Source organism: Streptopelia decaocto (genome assembly GCF_964273445.1).
Source record: "Streptopelia decaocto genome assembly, chromosome: Z".
Taxonomy (NCBI): Eukaryota; Metazoa; Chordata; class Aves; order Columbiformes; family Columbidae; genus Streptopelia; species Streptopelia decaocto.
The window spans coordinates 24,542,404-24,558,386 of record NC_138657.1 but is presented as its reverse complement, the minus strand read 5'-3'; the positions used below and the strand labels follow the sequence as shown (position 1 = coordinate 24,558,386).

The following is a 15,983-nucleotide window of genomic DNA, read 5'->3' as shown; positions in this document are numbered from 1 at the left end:
CTCCAAATAAATGTGTTGCTCTTGACTATTTTGTGGCTTTTGAGAGTGTCGTGGTATCTGGGGATACTTTAGATACTGCACCCCATGTCCGGAGAGCACCCCTCCCATCAGCAGCTCTGCTGGAGAACCAGCAATGCAGGGCAGAGAGAGCAGGTGGGGAGGGACTGAAGAGTGCTGAGAGAATGGGAACAGCAAAAACCAACCCAAAACCCTCACAAAGTGCATTCTCCTAAGGTCACCCCACAACTGCTTTTGCAAAGAAGTAAAATAGAAGCAAGTACTGTCTTTCCTCCCTGCCTTTCTTTTCTGTCCCACATGTGCACACTTCAATCCACGCCTAAGTACTTCTGTCTGAGACTGCAGTAGACATGTTCATAACCACAAAGACATGTACAAAGCATGTAAAAAGCATCTAAATTCTCAGAAAATGCTAAAGTGATGTTGCCTTAAACCAGGAGTTCTTCCGCATCTTCAGGCGTCCCATCCACATATCAGTCAGCAGCATCTGTGTGCAAGTATGGGATATGAAAGGCCGCAACCCCACAGACACTGCTAGTTTTAAGCAAGTTGAGTTGCTCCAGTTTTTCAGTTCATAGGTCAGCAACTTCATGGCCATCTGCTCATTTTGTTTGAATGCCTTCTCCAGGACATCTAAGGCAAGCTGTCCAAATTCCCTAAAGCAGAAAAGAATTAACAGTTAACATAACAGTGATCAGTCAAAACTCAGAATCACTGCTGCAAAGAGGTCGGTTTGAAAACTCCACTATCAAAAGTTCAGCTAACAATCTCAGTAAGTATGCATTCTCTCATTTTTCCCATTGCTTTATCAATATATCTAGTGAATAATAATTTGGGGAGCAAATCTCACTATTTTGTCCTAATCACAAGATTTAGAGTCATCTAGATTTTTAATTTTTTTTTTTTTTTTGGTTCTTAATCTCACTCAGCGATCAAAATGGACCCTATGAAGTTGTATGTATATCCTTCAACAACAGATTCATTGCCACTGTGGGCAAGTATAGCAGGCAGCTGCAAAAGTGTCTTCTTTCACACTGGCTCTTAAGCATCTCCATAGGGAAGATCCCTCAAGGAAGATACACCTTCCTTTAAATTAAGGTGAGGAACCGCATGCAAAACAAGACTGTACATCCTATTGTACTCTAAACCTGAAGCATGATGTCTACAAAGAAAAACTACCAGAAAACACTAACATGGAACTAACATGGAAAATTCTTGGTTGACTTAATTTTTTTATTCACTTGGTTATTTCAGCATGCAGTTTGCTTTAGGTCTTACACAGAGCAGGATTTAAGCACTGATTTTCGTTTGCACATTACCACATGTTACAGATTTGAAAAGCCCAATACTTATGTGCCATATGGCTTTTTAACAAGTTGAACTGGAAGAGAAGCTGTAAGGGAAATTTCAGTCTTCCACTTGACCAATTCACAGCAAGCCACACATTACTCACCTATATTTTAATTTTCAAATATGCAACTAGATAACATGCTAATAGATTTCCTTTAACTCTTGACCAGACTGCATACCCACACATAGCTCCATTACATAATAGGAAAAGTGGGAAGCTGATAGTATTTATTTTACACTCCTTTGTACCACTAACCGCACAAACTCTTAGTGGATTAGGAAAATATCTAACCACTCTAAGCACTGCAGAACTTTATCAACTGAAGTGAAGGGAGAACCCATACTTTGAGTACTTCTTGAGTTCTTCTGAAGTGTCATCCACCATGTTGCTCTGTTTAGCTTCACGGGCCATTGCCCTGTAGAGTTTACAAGCCACAACAGCTTTGACCATGGCTTCCTCTCCATGCTGCCAGAAGAACATTGCCATTTTCTGCCTTTTCATTAATACTGCCCAAACCAGAAGGTCGTTATAGGGGTAGATAAAGCCAGATGACTCATAGTTCTCTGCAAAGTTTATATCCTCTTTTGATTTCTTCTTACACTTATGGAAAGCAGTGGATCTTTCCTACAAATTTGTTTTTCAAATAAAGAAAATCTCAATGAATGGTTGAGGTTCAGATTCATATAAATAAAACTGCATGCAACTTGAATTGCAACTAGTAAACTATTTTATCATAATATACATTTAAGTCATAAACCACAGCTAGGATCACATTCAGATTACCAGTGCTAAGAAGCTGGTAACATTAGTGGAGGAAACACTCCTTGCTCTGTACCTATGCCATTTATAGCCTCGTTTGCCACAGTGATACCAAAATCCTACTTTCATTCCCTTCTTGTACTTGCGTCATGACAAGAGAAAAAGCAATCAGTAGACTGAAACATACACCATGCACTCGAGATACTTAATAGAATATTATTTTACTGTCTGCCACAAAGGTAATGCAAATTCGCTCTACATTCATGTCTGGATACTTTTCCATTAAAGGCAAACTCTCACTAGTGTAAGTGAGGTTGTCCCAGGGCTACAATGGTTTCATTTTGGCTCAGCCTAATTCAAATAAATCCATTTAAACTCATTCTACTTTATGTTTTGTCTGCCAAATTTACATATGTAACAATCTTAGCTGTGTCATCCTTGTTTCTTTGAAAGAAAATACTCTGTCATCATTTTCTAGATATCAGAACTGTATCTTTTCTTCGCAGGCTTACTGTAGTTACTTTAATAAGCAATCATGAGAAAACATCAGGAAAGTCAGAGAATTTGTACTGTTGCTTCCAAATAAGAAGACCTTTCATCCACACTTGATGTTCAGAAATTACATGATATTACAATTCAGTGAACAAAAGGCCTTAGCAACACACGGGTGGAAGTTAAAAAGTATCACAGGAGGAGTCTGAGCTTGATTTCAACATTAAAATTGCAACACCTGTACTTCATGAACAATAAGCAGTAAAATGTTGCTTCCACTGGAATTCAAATAGAATTATGTTAACTAAAGCCTGACCAACATATGTCTAAAATGTCTCAATAAAATTAGCAGCCAAATATGTCCTAAGCGAAGCGTAGAATAAGCAATTATATTACCTTGTATTTGTAAGGCTGTGCTGTTCTGAAGAACTGAGAATGCAAAGTACTTTCAGCAGATCCCATTCTGCTACCTGTCTGATTACTCTGATGAAGGGAGTGAGACAGACTCTGCGAAAATCTGGAGAGCACTCTCTAGATCCAAAGGCATACCATAAAACACAAGGAGAGAAATGCAAATTAGAGATGAAGTTTTCCTGTATTTATCTCTGATGCAATGGTTACTCAAGACTAGTGCATCAGAAATCACTAGAACTACCACTGGAGCTTATACCATCAAGATAAAAATAGCCTGTTTCACATCTAACTTAATACATATATGTATATATATATATATATATATATGTTTATGTTGATGTTTATGGTTATTTATTTATTTATTTATTTATTTCTGAATCTCTCAATTCAAAATATCGATTTCCCCAATAGCATCCAACAATTACAACAACAGGGCTTGCACCAGATTGGAACCCAACCTGGAAGCTCTTGCAAGTACAACCCTTATAAAAAGTGACATAAACCCATTAGAAGACAGAAGTTCTCCGAACTTTTTGCTGACTATTTCCTCCAAAGGATGGCATGTCTAGTTACATGATTATGTGGTTTCACTCATTTCTGTTAAGGTCATATTTCACAAGGATATAGAGAAAACTGTTACAACATCTCAAATATCTCTTTTTAAGCATTGTATTAAGCCAGAGACTCCCAGAAAGCTCTGCCTATGTGTCTCTATTCACTCTAAGAAATTATTTCTTCCCATTTTCCCTGATCACTCTGAGGTACTTCTACTAGTCATGAAAGTAGTATGTTGGGATGAGAGGTATTTGTTGTTTGTTTTTTAACATATGGAAGTGATTTAATCAAAATCTAGTTCTACTCCAAAAACAAGGGAGAAGTCTGATGTGGTAAATCTGCTCTTTCTGTGATGCTGAGAATGATATTCAGCTAATTTATTGAGAAGTTTGGGCTGTTTTCAGGCTACTCATTTTGGAAAGTCAATGAGGAAAATCAAAGTGCCAGTATGTTTGCATACTGTTTTTCTGAGGCAGTTTGTTTGCTTGTAGAGGTGATGCTACTGATGTGCAGACATGGCACAATGCTACACCATACAGTGAAACATCTTAGGCATCTAGAAGGTGCAGAACGGCACACATGTCCAAGCACAACCCTCTGCCTGAACAAAGCCACTGCACCACGGGTGCAGCCTGGTACAAGCAACATGAGACTTCCCCTGTGATGACCAGTGCATCACGGAAAAAGCTCTGCCAGGCAAACATATCTCACTGGCCTGGGCTGGAGGACACACCACTCGCACTGAGCTCCTTCTAAAAGGTTAAGACATTTGCTCAAAACCTGGGTCAAGGATCTCCATGTTGCTCTTCACTATGTCATGTTGACATGCTCTAAGTCTCATTCAATGCCTGTTGAATTCAGTATTTCTGTGAGGCAGTTCAAGTTGCAAGAGTAAAAACATACAAATGCTTTGCAAAAGGGAAAATGGTGGTTGGTACAGCCTGGTCTTTATGGATGCATGACAAAGAACACAACACTGCTACCGAGCACAAAGGTAAATTCACTGAACAAATAGTTAATTTAACAATCACCAGTGTTCTTATGGGGCAGGAAGTAGTTTGAGGAGGGATGTCTGTTTTATTTGCAATCTCTCCACAGTTGGCAAAGAGGTTCATAAAGCAGGCAAGCATGGCCTACAGTTAAATGATGTTCTTCAGACAAACCACAATGACAACCTGAGCTACTTTCAGGTGTCATGTTCGGCTTTTCTTGGTGACCAGTGGTAGCCATTTCTCAGAAGTTACCTTGTGTTTTCTGTAGAGATCATTGTAGAGAATTCGGAAATGCTTCCTTGTGTAGCTACTCCGATAAGCTCCACCAAGGAGGTACTCTATCACCAGCCCAATATCAATCAGTGATATCTTGTAATCCAAGGACAGGGTATTCTGAAACACCAAATGTCACAAGCATTTCATGATGCTATAATACGCAACATTCAACATGTCACAGCTCTACCACCATAAGGAGAGTCTGGAAGAAGCTGGAGCTAGAAGTTCCTGCATCTGTCAGGGAAGTGCACACATTCATTAGGCATATGGAATTCCCCTAGGAGGGAGAACACAGGCACATCCACATTTTCAGCCTGAAAAGTGTGATGTCTACAGTTCACTGCACCCACAACACATAGGGACATATATTGCAAGGTTCACAAGACCATCTGCACTCAACAGTGATGGTAATGGCTCCTCAGGTCAGTCACCACCAGCCAGAGAGATTGATAAAAGTCATCTTCTTCTCAGAACAAGAAAAAACTAGCAGGGTATGATTTGCTTATTAAGCCGATTCATTAATTAAAAATGAAGTGGATGAAGCATATTGTAGAGTAATGTTGTACTTAATGTTGTAGGGTGATTCTTGGAGACTGGTAATCTCTTGTAGAGGCTCAAGACTCTCAGGACAACTAGGACAGCAGCTGCATGGGCATTAGCTGTAGCTTTGGAGCCTCTCACAACATCTCTTTAAAGGATTGATGCCTGTTCTGGGGAACAGAAGGCACCAATATGCTGAGCACTCTGGGGCAAAAGTGTATCTCACTGGAAAGAGCTTGCCACCACTGCCATTAAGAGTTAGGCAAGTATTTCTGACTACCTGTACTTGTAGATAATATTCTGCACTAAGAAGCACTTTTTATACTATCAGGGAAGACTGCCATGTATCTCCACTCAAATATAGCACCAGTAAAGCTGGTCACACTAGTGGAGAAAATACTGTGAAATCCATGGTCACATCACCCTGGTGGTTGACCTAGCTACTGCGGTACCATATTCAATAACAGTGCAACTGCTCAACCCATTCACAGAGCACTTATGCATACTTATAGAAGTACAGGAGAAAAAGGCTTTTCAGTGTTTTGATCTGTTTGCATGTCTCAAGTGAGTTTAGCTTACCTAAGAGTGCAGAAGTTTTGAGATTGCGCACCCATCTTCTACCTAAATTCCCCTGTTCCATTTAAGTGCCAAATACTTCCCCTTAGATCACACTCCAAGTTTTTCCAGAGTGTCCTCAGATGTTACCAGGCCATGGGTTTTAGGAGACGAGTCATATCAAGGAGAAAATTACTTCAGTATCAGTGAGAAAGACAGACTTTTCAGCCTGGAAATGTTCAATATATTTTCAACACTGAGATTTTCAAGATCTGTCACATAAATTAGATCTCAAACATGTACATCAGTATGGGAAAACACAGAAAGCAGCTTGTTATTGGAGATCAGATTACCCTACACCTATCTACAGAACCATAAATGGGATTGACATGAAAGTCACCCACAATAAGAAAATAATACTAGAAATCCCGATACTTGAGACCACAGAACTCTGCAAACAGTCAGGCTTACCATTATATTTTACCTTAGCATTTATACCCTGGAAAGAATTAGCCAATTGATCTAGTTTTGGATCTAGGCATCTCCTGCATTGGAGAATAGCTGCAGAAAGAACAGCTCATCCCTTCCTGGCTAAGCAGTGCTGTGAGGTACGATACATAACAGAAACAGAAAATAAATTGACTGTGTAGCTAAGTCACAAGGCTGACAGACTGAACTACTAACAGAGACAGTGCTCCATGCAGTAGTCATCCACTGCCACCTTCTGTTCTCTCCAGCACATTATAATAATATATCTTGTCACAATATCTTTTTGTTACTGCTCAACAAGGAGAGACTTTTTTAGCTTTGAGGGAAAAAAAAAATAAAACCTTAAAGCAACAAGAATAATTACGGCACTAATTTGCTAATTCTTCTTTACCATCATTTCATAATGTCGCTTCAGTAACTTGAGACAGTCTGATCTAGCTGAACTCCTTGGCTTTGAAATTAAGGTACAGGACCTTTGGGAGCATTCAGTAGTAGTGTGCTAGTTAATTGCCTAAGGGGATCAGTGGGATGAAGATAAAACCATTTAGTAGATATAGGAGCATAGTAATGAACCTGTCACTTCTATTTGCAAAATTCTTCTCTATTACCTAATAGTAGCATGCCAGTGGACACTGAAGTTGTAAGCTACCATCTTTGCTCTCCAGCCTTTCCTGTGTCTATTACCTGTTTCACATCTTGAACTAGGTGATGCAAAAGTAGATTTGATGGTCCTTGCTTCTGTGGTGTGGAAAGAAAAGAGAGTAAACAAACACATCACTCTGTATTAGGAAATCAATATCGTAAAACAGAACAGCTAAAGGATCTTCAGCATAAGCCACACTCAAACTCTCCCCATAAACCTGTTCAAAAACATTTCAACACCAGTCTGCAACACCTCTATTATCTTAAATCTTGACATATTCTAGAAAGAAGTTGGTATCCCTTAGGTTAAACAACGTATCATTTTCAGGAAGATAAGCATGTATCACATACCAGATTAAAATCAGAACATATTTCTCATGAGCTTTGGGCAAGTATTCAGTCTGATTCATGTCAATTAATTGAAAATAAAAAGCTTGGACACTATTCCAAAAATCAAAATTACAATAAAAAGTGATCAAAACTCATTAATTTTTAATTATTTTTTTTTCAAAAATCTTTCATATAAATGTGGCTTAATTAAACAAAACAGTATTCTTTCTTGGCATCCTTATCTAGAGCTCTACACCGGGATTTCAAATACTCACTGTATTGTAGAGTTCTTCCAAACGAGATATGGTAAGAAAACAGTGCATGTTCACTCCATGCTCTATTAACAGCTTCACAAAATCCACACGATCCATCACTAAAGCATCCAGCATTGCCTGTTCCAAGGCACCAACCTCCAGAAGGACAGAGATGAAGGAAAAGCTTAGAAAATTATTATCTGCTTTTGGAAATAAATAAAACATGCCTGAACAGCTAGACATTCCTTTATCACAATGATTTGTCTTCATGTATATTTAAAGTGCACACTACAAAAGAAAAATATGCTGGAGGAAGCATCTGTGTAAAAACTCCAACCCAGAGAGGAAGTAAAACTGAGTCTCCATAAACCAAATGTCTGTAGAGACTTTTACAAGTCTAACCTTACAACCAGACTCTGATAATACATTCCCTACTCTTTAATTCACTTCAGAAGCTAATGTATGATAATGCAGGGGGTGGAGGGAAGCCTTTCTTTTTCAACATATGACAAAAGCCATTTCAAGGTACTGTATTTCAAGATATCTCTATAGAACTTGAAGTTCTTTAAAGTAGACTTCTTCTTAAATATGAGAGAGAATCTGCATTAGGATAAACTCTCTCAAAGACACCACGAAGCAGAGGTCTACCTACAACAGTGTCCAAATTAGTGAAAGCACTCTTCTCATGGCACATGCACAGAGCTCAGCAGGATTTCTACATGCAAAACAGCAAAGGAGTTGGATATATGAGGTTCATATAAATCCATATAAAGTATTTTTACAGAACGTGTATGCACAGAAAATGCAGTGGGGTGAGCAGAATGAGGGCTCTGGCTCACAAATTGGGCAGGTGCTAATGCTAACTTGGCATGTGAAGTTAGTCCTTTCAATGTACTTTTTTAAGTATGGCAGAAGCAATATTAGAAGATGAGCAATAAATATTACAGAATTGTCAGACGTGAAAAGAAAACTTGTGCCCTATTCCTGAATTATTGGTGTTTCTTCCAGAAATACCTCAAAGTGACCATTCTTGTATTAAATTTCCTCCAGCAGTCATTCCTTATGCTGGCAGCATGTCCAAAGAGGTTTAGACAGCTGTCCACTAACTACCGGAATGACATTCTTTGTTGTAAAGTTTGAGACTGAGCTGACATTCAAGCAGAAACATAGTTGCAGCACATACAATCTTTACCTTCTGAACTTTTAGGATCAAAATTCTAAAAAGAAATAGCAAAAAGCTGTGCATAATTGTGCATGTTCCCTTAAAACACTTAAACAGACAGAAAAATACTAAGACTGCATGGAAAATCACTTAAAAATTTCTCCTGAAATATCTAATTCAAAATTTGAATACACAACCACAATAATCTAATGCAAATCGTAGCTCCTGGAAACTGCAGGTCTGGCAGACCCTAACAGCCAGAGGGGTATTCCTCTTTAATTAATAAAATAACTAAGTCAAAAGCAAACTTTAAAACTCTGCTTGTGCGTTTTCTTTTTTCTTTATTTTAAATTCTTTACAATGCATGAAGAAAATATTGTTAACGTTTTTCTCCTCCTTAGTCAGAAGAAAAACTTTCAGGAATATACGCCATTCTATTTTTCACTTGAAGAAGCAACAAGAGATATAAAGCTTGTTTTTTACAAGCTCTTTACATCTTACTTGAAGAGGAGAACACACTCATTATTTGACATAGACTTTTCATTCAAAATGGTGCTGAACAATTGCACTGAAATAGGTATGAACAGGCACATAGATCTTTTTCAAACATATCAGAAGCAGAGAAGCAGGAGTAAGGGAACTGCCAGTGAATCTGTAAGGCCAGGGGATGACCAAGCTATAAAAGAAACATGCAAGGAGATAAGTCTATTGCAGAAATAGCAAATTAATTCATTGCCTCACTGCTCACTACAGAACATGTGAGAAAATGTCCTACATCAAAGCTTTTCTTTATAGCAGACAAATCTGAGGAACTGTGTCAAATTGAAGTGTCAGTAGAAAATATTACAGAAGTAATCCACAAAGTGGTAGCAAATTATCAGGACCAGGTGGTATTCACTTAAGAGTTACCAGGGAACTGAAGTACAGAAAAAATCAGCCTCCCTAACGGCAGAATGGAAGATGGTAGAAAATATGTGAATTGTTGAAAAAGTCAAAGGAGTGTACAACTTGTCGAAGTACGGCATACCAATACAGTTAGAACTTTGTAAGGACAAATAAAATTAAGCTACAATAAGGAATAGCGATAATAGCAACATGGGTAAATCCAGTAGAGTAAGAGGAAGCAAGGAAGTTATTTTGTAGAATGAAATCAGAACTCTAACAGAATTTTGGCAGGGACAACAAGGATAAGGCTGTTTGATCAATACAGGATGTTTGCATCCCCACAAAGGCTTTTGATGATGGCTTTTTTGAAGGAATTCCAAACAAATCAAGCTGTCACAAGGAAAAAGGTCCTCCAATTGTTTAACAATTGACAAAATTGTATGGAAAATGATTATTAATAGTGGTGGGAGACCAAGAAAATCCCACATATTGATTACGACTTTGACAACACTTGCTGATGATAAAAAAATTATCATCATCATAAAATTGATTGGGAAGAGGTACAGAAGAATCTCGTAATATGAACTAACCGACCAAAAAAGCAGGTGAAATTCAATATTGGTAAATGAGAAAAAATGTGCGTCTGGGAAAAACAACCCTATCTGCGCTTCAGTATTGAAATTAACTCAGAAAAAATGTTAGTGTAGCATTAATGTAAGCTGGATATAAGTTGGAAACAAGTGAAAGAGGGATACAGACTATTAGACTATACAGTCTAAATATTAGTATTTCACAAAATATTTCAATGAAGAACACCATATCTTGAATATTTGGTACAGTGTCTGTCTATACCAAAAGATGACTATATGACCTGAAAAAAAGCACACAGAAGAGTAGAAAATATTGTCAGAAATATGGAAAAAAAATGAACAGATAATCACTTCAGGAAAGCCAGGAGTGAAGGGGAAGACTTCAATAGTTCTCTAAAACCTTCTGTGATAAAGCAGTGGTGACTAGGAAAATGTTATTTGTCATTTCCCATATACATAGAATCACAGAATCCTTTAGGTTGGAAAAGACCTTCAAGATTTCAACCGTAAGTCTAACACTGCCAAATCCCACTACACCATGTCCTTAAGCACCACCCTTACACTTAAACACCTCCAGAGATGGTGACTCAACCACTTCCCTGGGCAGCCTGTTCAAAAGCTTGATTAACCTTTTGGTGAAGAAAATTTTCCTAATATCCAATCTAAATCTCCCCTTGTACAACTTGAGGCCACTTCCTCTTGTTCTGTCACTTGTTACTTGGGACAACAGACTGAAGTCCTTCAGGGTATTACGACAAATTTCTTCATAAGAGGAGTTGTCAGGCATTGGAACAGACTGCCCAGTGAAGCAGTGGAGTCACCATCCCTGAAGGTATGTGAAAGACATGCAGAGTTGGCACTTACAGACATGGTTCAGGAGTAGACTTGGCAGCGTTAGGTTCATGGTTGGACTTGATGATCTTAAAAGTCTTTTCCAACCTAAATGGTTCTAAGATTCTATTCTATGATTCTATTTTTATATCATTTATACTAATTCACCAGTCAAAGCAAGCTTCACCTGCCACACTTCTCATGTAAACACAAAGGAATGATGCAGACCCGCAGGCCTTGCCAACATGTATCTTCAACAATAAAAATGACAAAAGCATAATGCTTCACTCTTACTCCAATAGTAGAGAATTTCAAGCAGTAAGATAGATGGTGTCCCGCTTCCTTTAACATCCTACACAGATGTGCTTTAGTAAAGCTTATGAACAGTTCACAGCAGAGGTGTTGAAGGAAAAAAAACTAAATAAACACAAATAAAAAATGTACACACTATAAAACAATGAAAGAAGATGGGGGGAAAAACACATTTTCTTCATAGAGTCAAAATATAACAGTGTATTGTAAAAAAAAATCATAAAGGTAAAAATATGCACACATCATTGTATATACACAAATCTTTCCCATAATCCATAAAAACAAAAGTCCATTGGACAAAAACACTGTTAATATTATGCACTCAAAACACTCAAAAGTTATCAGATAATTCATCACCACGGTACAATTATTCATTGCTCAATCATATACTATGTTTCACCAGAGTGCTTAGTCTTATTCAGTTCACAGAATGAACAATGCTCTCTCAGCAGGGAACAATTCAACATGTTGTTCTAATTTCATTGTTCCAGGTTTGGCACATCCCTTATTATTCACACACTATTCAAATCCTGAAAATGAAACCAGCAATTTCCTTCTTTGCCTTTCAGCGGGCATTTATTCTTACTAGGCTTTGTGCAAGAACATGACATGATTGTCTCCACTTCACAGCTAGTGAACTGAGCCCAAAGAGGTAACAATAACATAGAAAATGCTTTAATTCAGGAGTGGCCAACTGTAAACATGTCAGGCATAGTCCTCCAAGTATTCAGCCTTATACACCACACGAAAATGCAGACTGGTGATCAATAAGTTCAGCTCTCTTGTTCTATCAAACAACCAGCTATGTTTACACAAAACAAAACAAAACAAAACAAAAACAAACAAAAAACCCACCTCACTGTTGATTTTCCAAAATTTACATTGTAAAGAGGGAAAGAGGAAGGGCATTCAGGACTGGAAACATTAACCTTGTAATTCCTGGAAGGGAAAACTTAAAAACTACTTCTGGGATCATCAGATATATTTTCTTGAAGAAAATATTTACTTTCATAACAAATGGGAATAGCATGTGTTGAGGCACATAGAGTTTTATATATATCTTCTATAAAAATCATATTATGTACATAAAAACTCACTCAGAAAGGATTATACTTAAATACCAGATTACATCTGAAAGTTTAAAAACCACATTTTATAGGACTGACTAAATTGTTACTGTTAAGTTCTTTCACATGCATATAGTTAATGTAGGTCTAAGTAGTGGCTTGCCTTGATGGCAGCTATTCCAAGAAACAATACCTGAAATAATGCCATGATGCCTTGTTACCACAGTTAATTCTACTTTTTTTTTTTACCTGGTAACACCATAAAGGACCATGATTTCTGTATTTCTGACTAGAGTTAGGAAAACAGAGACAAGACTCCTTTGGATTTTACTTCTTTGGAGAAAAGCGTGCTCTGATCTACAATGAATATCATTGGCCATCAATGATTGTCAACCCAGGCTTGAGGAATACATGTCCAGAAGGGCCACTGAAACTATTTGGAAAAGATAGCAGAAAAAAAAACTACAGGAATTTTAGATATCACCTCTTCTCCGGGGAAATAAAATTTCTTCGATTTTTCATCTGATGCACTCTGCGGCTGAATACTTCACAACTTTAAGAATAATGCCTCTCCAAAATCAAAGATGATTACTCCAGAAGACTGACTCCAAGCACCAAACTATTCCTCAGTTAAAGCCTAACAAATGCAAATCATCAAAATAAAGTGTAAGGCCACTGTGAAAATTAAAAGATAATAGTACCTTCCAGTGCTGTCCATAAACCAATATGTGTTTCTTGGCGATATCTAGGCGGTTCCAGGCCAACGCCAAATCTAGCTGATCTGCAGCAGACATATTTGTACCTAGAAACAAGCAAAAGACCCACCGGTTTTCATACATTGGTGTTACCCTTTTCTTTGAAAAGGTAAGCCAATAGGATTATATGTCAGATGAAAACAGGTGATAATTTTAGATAGGTACCTTTCAAGAGTGCAGTCAGAATTGCCAAATCAATGTCCTGCTGATCTTCTGATTCCGCATCAAATATGGTTATCTGTTAGAATTGCAGAAGTATAGTATTTGAGGTGAGGCAGAGAAGTCTGTAGTTATTTCTTCTTGGTAAGGGCTGTGGTAGATTAAATCATACATGTTTTCAACACAAACAACAGCAAAGGTCTAGCCATGATTTTCCTTTGTTTCAGATAGAAAATACACCATTTTGTTTTTTAATACAATGGCATCCCAGGCAAACTGGCATCAACTTACTGCATAAGAACATGAGTCTATTTCCTTTTGAGTGGCCTTTAAAGCTGAGAAACATAAAAATGCAACATGGTTGATATCTACCCAGTGTTCCACTAGAAAACAGACATTCAAATAAAGTAAAACAAAAGATAATAAAAACACATTTGGTAGTTTCTATTTTAGTGATCGTTGCTACAATTGTCATTGTTCCCATAACAAATACTTGGTACTCCATCATGGCAGTCCAGTGCCAGTCCAGTGAAGATTTCAGTGTCTGCAAAAGGGGAAACAACCCCCACTTTTAAAATGCTGAAAAGGAAGACCCAGGGAACTACAAGCTGGTCAGCCTCACCTCTGTGCCTGTCAAGATCATAGAGCAGATCCTCCTGGAAACTATGCTAAGGCACATGGAAAATAAGGAGGTGACTGGTGACAGCCAGCATGGCTTCACTAAGGACAAATTGTACCTGACAAATCTGGTGGTCTTCTATGATGGGGTTACAGTGTTAGTGGATAAAGGAAGATCAACTGATGTCAGGGACCAGGAGTTGTGCAAAGCATTCAATGCTGTCCCACACAACATCCTTGTCTCTAAAATGGAGAGACATTGGATTTGACAGGTGGACCACTTGGTCACACTCAGAGAGTTACAGTCAATGGCTGGTGGAGACCAGTGATGAGTTGCATTCCTCAGGGGTTGGTATTGGGACTGGTGATGTTTAACATCTTTGTCAGCAATATGGAGTGGGATGGAGTGCACCCTCAGCAAGTTTGCAGGTTATGCCAAGCTGAGTGGTGTGTTTGATGCTCTAGAGGGAAGCAGTGCCATCTGGAGGGACCATGACAGGGTTCAGAGGTGGGCCTGTGTGAATGTCATGAAGTTCAACAAGGCCAAGTGTAAGGCCCTGCACCTGGGCCTAGGCAATGCCAAATAGGGATATAGGTTGAGTAATGAGTGGATTGAGAGCAGCCCTGAGGAGGAGGACTTGAGGGTACCAGTGAATGAAAAATGGGACATAAGCCGGCAACAGGTGCTTGCAGCCCAGAAAGCCAATTTGCATCCTGTGTCTGCATCAGCTGTGGCAAGTAGGTTGAAGTAGGTGATTCTCACCCTCTACTCTGCTTCCTTGAGACCCCACCAGGAGTACTGTATTCAGCTCTGGGGCCCGCAGCACAAGAAAGACATGGGCCTGCTTGAGTAGGTCCAGAGAAGGGACATGAAAATTGTTAGAGGGCTGGAACACCTCCCCTGTGAGGACAGGCTGAGAGAGCTGGCATTGTTCAACCTGAAGAAGAGAAGGCTCCAGGGAGATCTTATAGCAGCCTTCAACGACATGAAGGACGTCTTCAGGAAAGATGGGGAGGGACTCTTTTTCAGGGAGTCCAGTGATAGGACAAGGATTAACAGTTTTAAACTGAAAAGGGGTAGATTTAGATTAGATTGTTAGGAATAAATTCTTTACTGTGAGGGTGGTGAGGCACTGGAACAGGCTGCCCAGTTGTGGGTGCCTCAACACTGGAAGTGTTCAAGGCCGGGTTGGATGGGGCTTTGAGCAACCTGGTCCAGAGGAAGGTGTCCCTACTCATGGCATGGGGGTCAGAACTACATGATCTTCAAGGTTGCTTCCAATCCAAACCGTTCTATGATTCTTCTTGCAAATGAACCACTAAACATGCCGGCACCTTTCTAAAGAATATTTCAATACTCAGAGATCATTTCTAGCACCTGTTATGAGGAGAAGAATAGATAGAAACATTTCTAAACTACAAATAAGACACTACTACAGAAGGAAAAAAAAAAAAAAAAAAAAAAGTAGGAATTGCTTGATCTTTCCTGCAAAAGCAGATGTCTGGCCTTTTACTAAAAACAGAAAAAACTGTCATTTCATAAGCAACCACTGAGACTTTAGAAGTTAACAGGCTCTGTGGAGCTATGCAATATATAAATTAGCACAGACACTTTTTACTAGAGTTAACACCATTACTTCTACAACTGCTGTGCCCACACTAACCCACCAAAGAAACAGCAAACAAAGATAACAGCAAACGAAGACACCCTAAACTCAGATCGTGAACCCCACTCACAGACTCTCTGCGTTCCATGCATTCCATCAAAATGTGAAACAGATGACTGGACTGTTTCTGTCCCAAGCTAAATGTGTTTTGAATCATCACTAAGACCTCCTTCTTCACCTGAGGGCGCAGGTCCCTGAAAAACAGATATAAAAGCAAGAATATTTTTAGCTGCTTCTTACCAGCCCAAATGACACCTCAGCAAAAGATGA

The 15,983-nt window shown here is 38.7% G+C and overlaps 1 protein-coding gene across 1 annotated transcript in view; it reads right to left on the bottom strand.

Moving 5' to 3' along the window:
* Nucleotides 1-15,983, bottom strand: part of TRPM6 (transient receptor potential cation channel subfamily M member 6) — a gene marked incomplete at its 3' end in the record, with an annotated part of 108,045 nt that overhangs the window by 40,561 nt on the left and 51,501 nt on the right. The window contains exons 9-17 of the mRNA XM_082075327.1: nt 15,784-15,907; nt 13,435-13,507; nt 13,216-13,316; nt 7,689-7,823; nt 7,126-7,179; nt 4,834-4,974; nt 3,017-3,151; nt 1,713-1,993; nt 446-674 (exon numbers count right to left, since the gene is read on the bottom strand). Of these exons, the coding sequence (XP_081931453.1) occupies nt 446-674; nt 1,713-1,993; nt 3,017-3,151; nt 4,834-4,974; nt 7,126-7,179; nt 7,689-7,823; nt 13,216-13,316; nt 13,435-13,507; nt 15,784-15,907 (1,273 nt within the window). The remainder of the gene's footprint in view (nt 1-445; nt 675-1,712; nt 1,994-3,016; nt 3,152-4,833; nt 4,975-7,125; nt 7,180-7,688; nt 7,824-13,215; nt 13,317-13,434; nt 13,508-15,783; nt 15,908-15,983) is intronic.